At 33.5% G+C, this 1,258-nt stretch overlaps 1 protein-coding gene across 2 annotated transcripts in view; it reads left to right on the forward strand.

The window, feature by feature from the left end:
- LOC107635075 (TMV resistance protein N) overlaps nt 1-1,258 on the forward strand; it is a 4,500-nt gene that overhangs the window by 2,112 nt on the left and 1,130 nt on the right. The window contains exons 2-3 of one of the 2 annotated variants that reach the window (XM_021121856.1): nt 39-739; nt 969-1,125. In XM_021121856.1, coding sequence (XP_020977515.1) covers nt 39-739; nt 969-985 — 718 coding nt within the window. In that variant the 3' untranslated portion in view covers nt 986-1,125. Of the gene's footprint in view, nt 1-38; nt 1,175-1,258 lie in introns of those variants that run through there. The other variant, XM_016338436.2, reaches the window with a different exon arrangement.

Here is a 1,258-nt window from a genome sequence, read left to right on the forward strand (position 1 = left end):
TTGCTAGACTTACAAAGAAATTCTCTTTTTCTGAACAGGGACGAAGCAGGACTTGTGAAAAATATTGCTCAACATATATTTGAAATATTGATTTCTAAGTTGCCATCTTCAATGAAGAATTTTGTGGGGATTAATTCAAGAGTGGAACAAGTGATTACTCTAATTGGCCTTGGATTGAATGATGTTCGCTTTATAGGCATATGGGGAATGGGTGGCATGGGTAAGACCACTATTGCTAGAGCAGTCTTTGAAACCATTCGATATAATTTTGAAGTTACTTGCTTTCTTGCCGACGTTAGGGAGCAATGCGAGAAAAAAGATATTACTGACATACAAAAGGAACTTCTTAAACAAATGAATATAAGTTCAAATGCTGTTCATAATAAGTATGATGGGAGGACAATAATTCAAAACTCTTTACGTCTCAAAAAGGTACTTCTTGTTCTTGATGATGTAAATCATGAAAAACAATTAAAGGATTTGGCTGGGGAGCAAGATTGGTTTGGTCCTGGAAGCAGAATAATAATTACAACTAGAGACTTAATGGTGCTAAAGGAAGAGGTGCATAAAACTTATAACGTTGAAGGGTTAATGGAAAGTGAAGCCCTTAACCTCTTTTCTTTAGAAGCTTTTAACCTGCCAAAACCTTCAGAAGAGTTTTTGGAGTTGTCCAAAGAAGTGGTCAAATACAGCGGTGGTCTCCCATTGGCACTTAAAGTATTGGGTTCCTATCTTAATGGTAGAGGTATTGAGGTTTGGCATAGTGCTATTGAAAAAATAAAGCATTTTTCACATTCTGAAATTATTGATGTATTGAAAATAAGCTATGATGGTTTAGATGATATGGAAAAAGATATTTTTCTAGATATTGCTTGTTTCTTTAAAGGATATCAGATAGGTGATGTAACAAGGAAATTAAAAGGATGTGGTTATCAGGTTGAAATTGGTCTTGATATTTTGATTAACAAATCATTGGTCACTATAAATAAATATGATCAATTGGTGATGCATGATCTGGTTGAAGAAATGGGCAAACAAATTGTAATTCAAGAATCTCCAAATGATCCTAGTAAGCGTAGCAGATTGTGGTGTTACGAGGATCTTAATTCTGTACTTGCTCAAAAGAGGGTATGTATCGTTTTTTCTCAACTATAGAATGCACAAAATAGAATGCACAAAATGGTGTTAATTTAGCCAAATGTGGAATTAAATTAAAATACAGAATAAATGCATAAAATATTTTTGTTTGCTTTGATTT

This window comes from Arachis ipaensis, chromosome B04, assembly GCF_000816755.2.
Source record: "Arachis ipaensis cultivar K30076 chromosome B04, Araip1.1, whole genome shotgun sequence".
NCBI classification, from domain to species: Eukaryota; Viridiplantae; Streptophyta; class Magnoliopsida; order Fabales; family Fabaceae; genus Arachis; species Arachis ipaensis.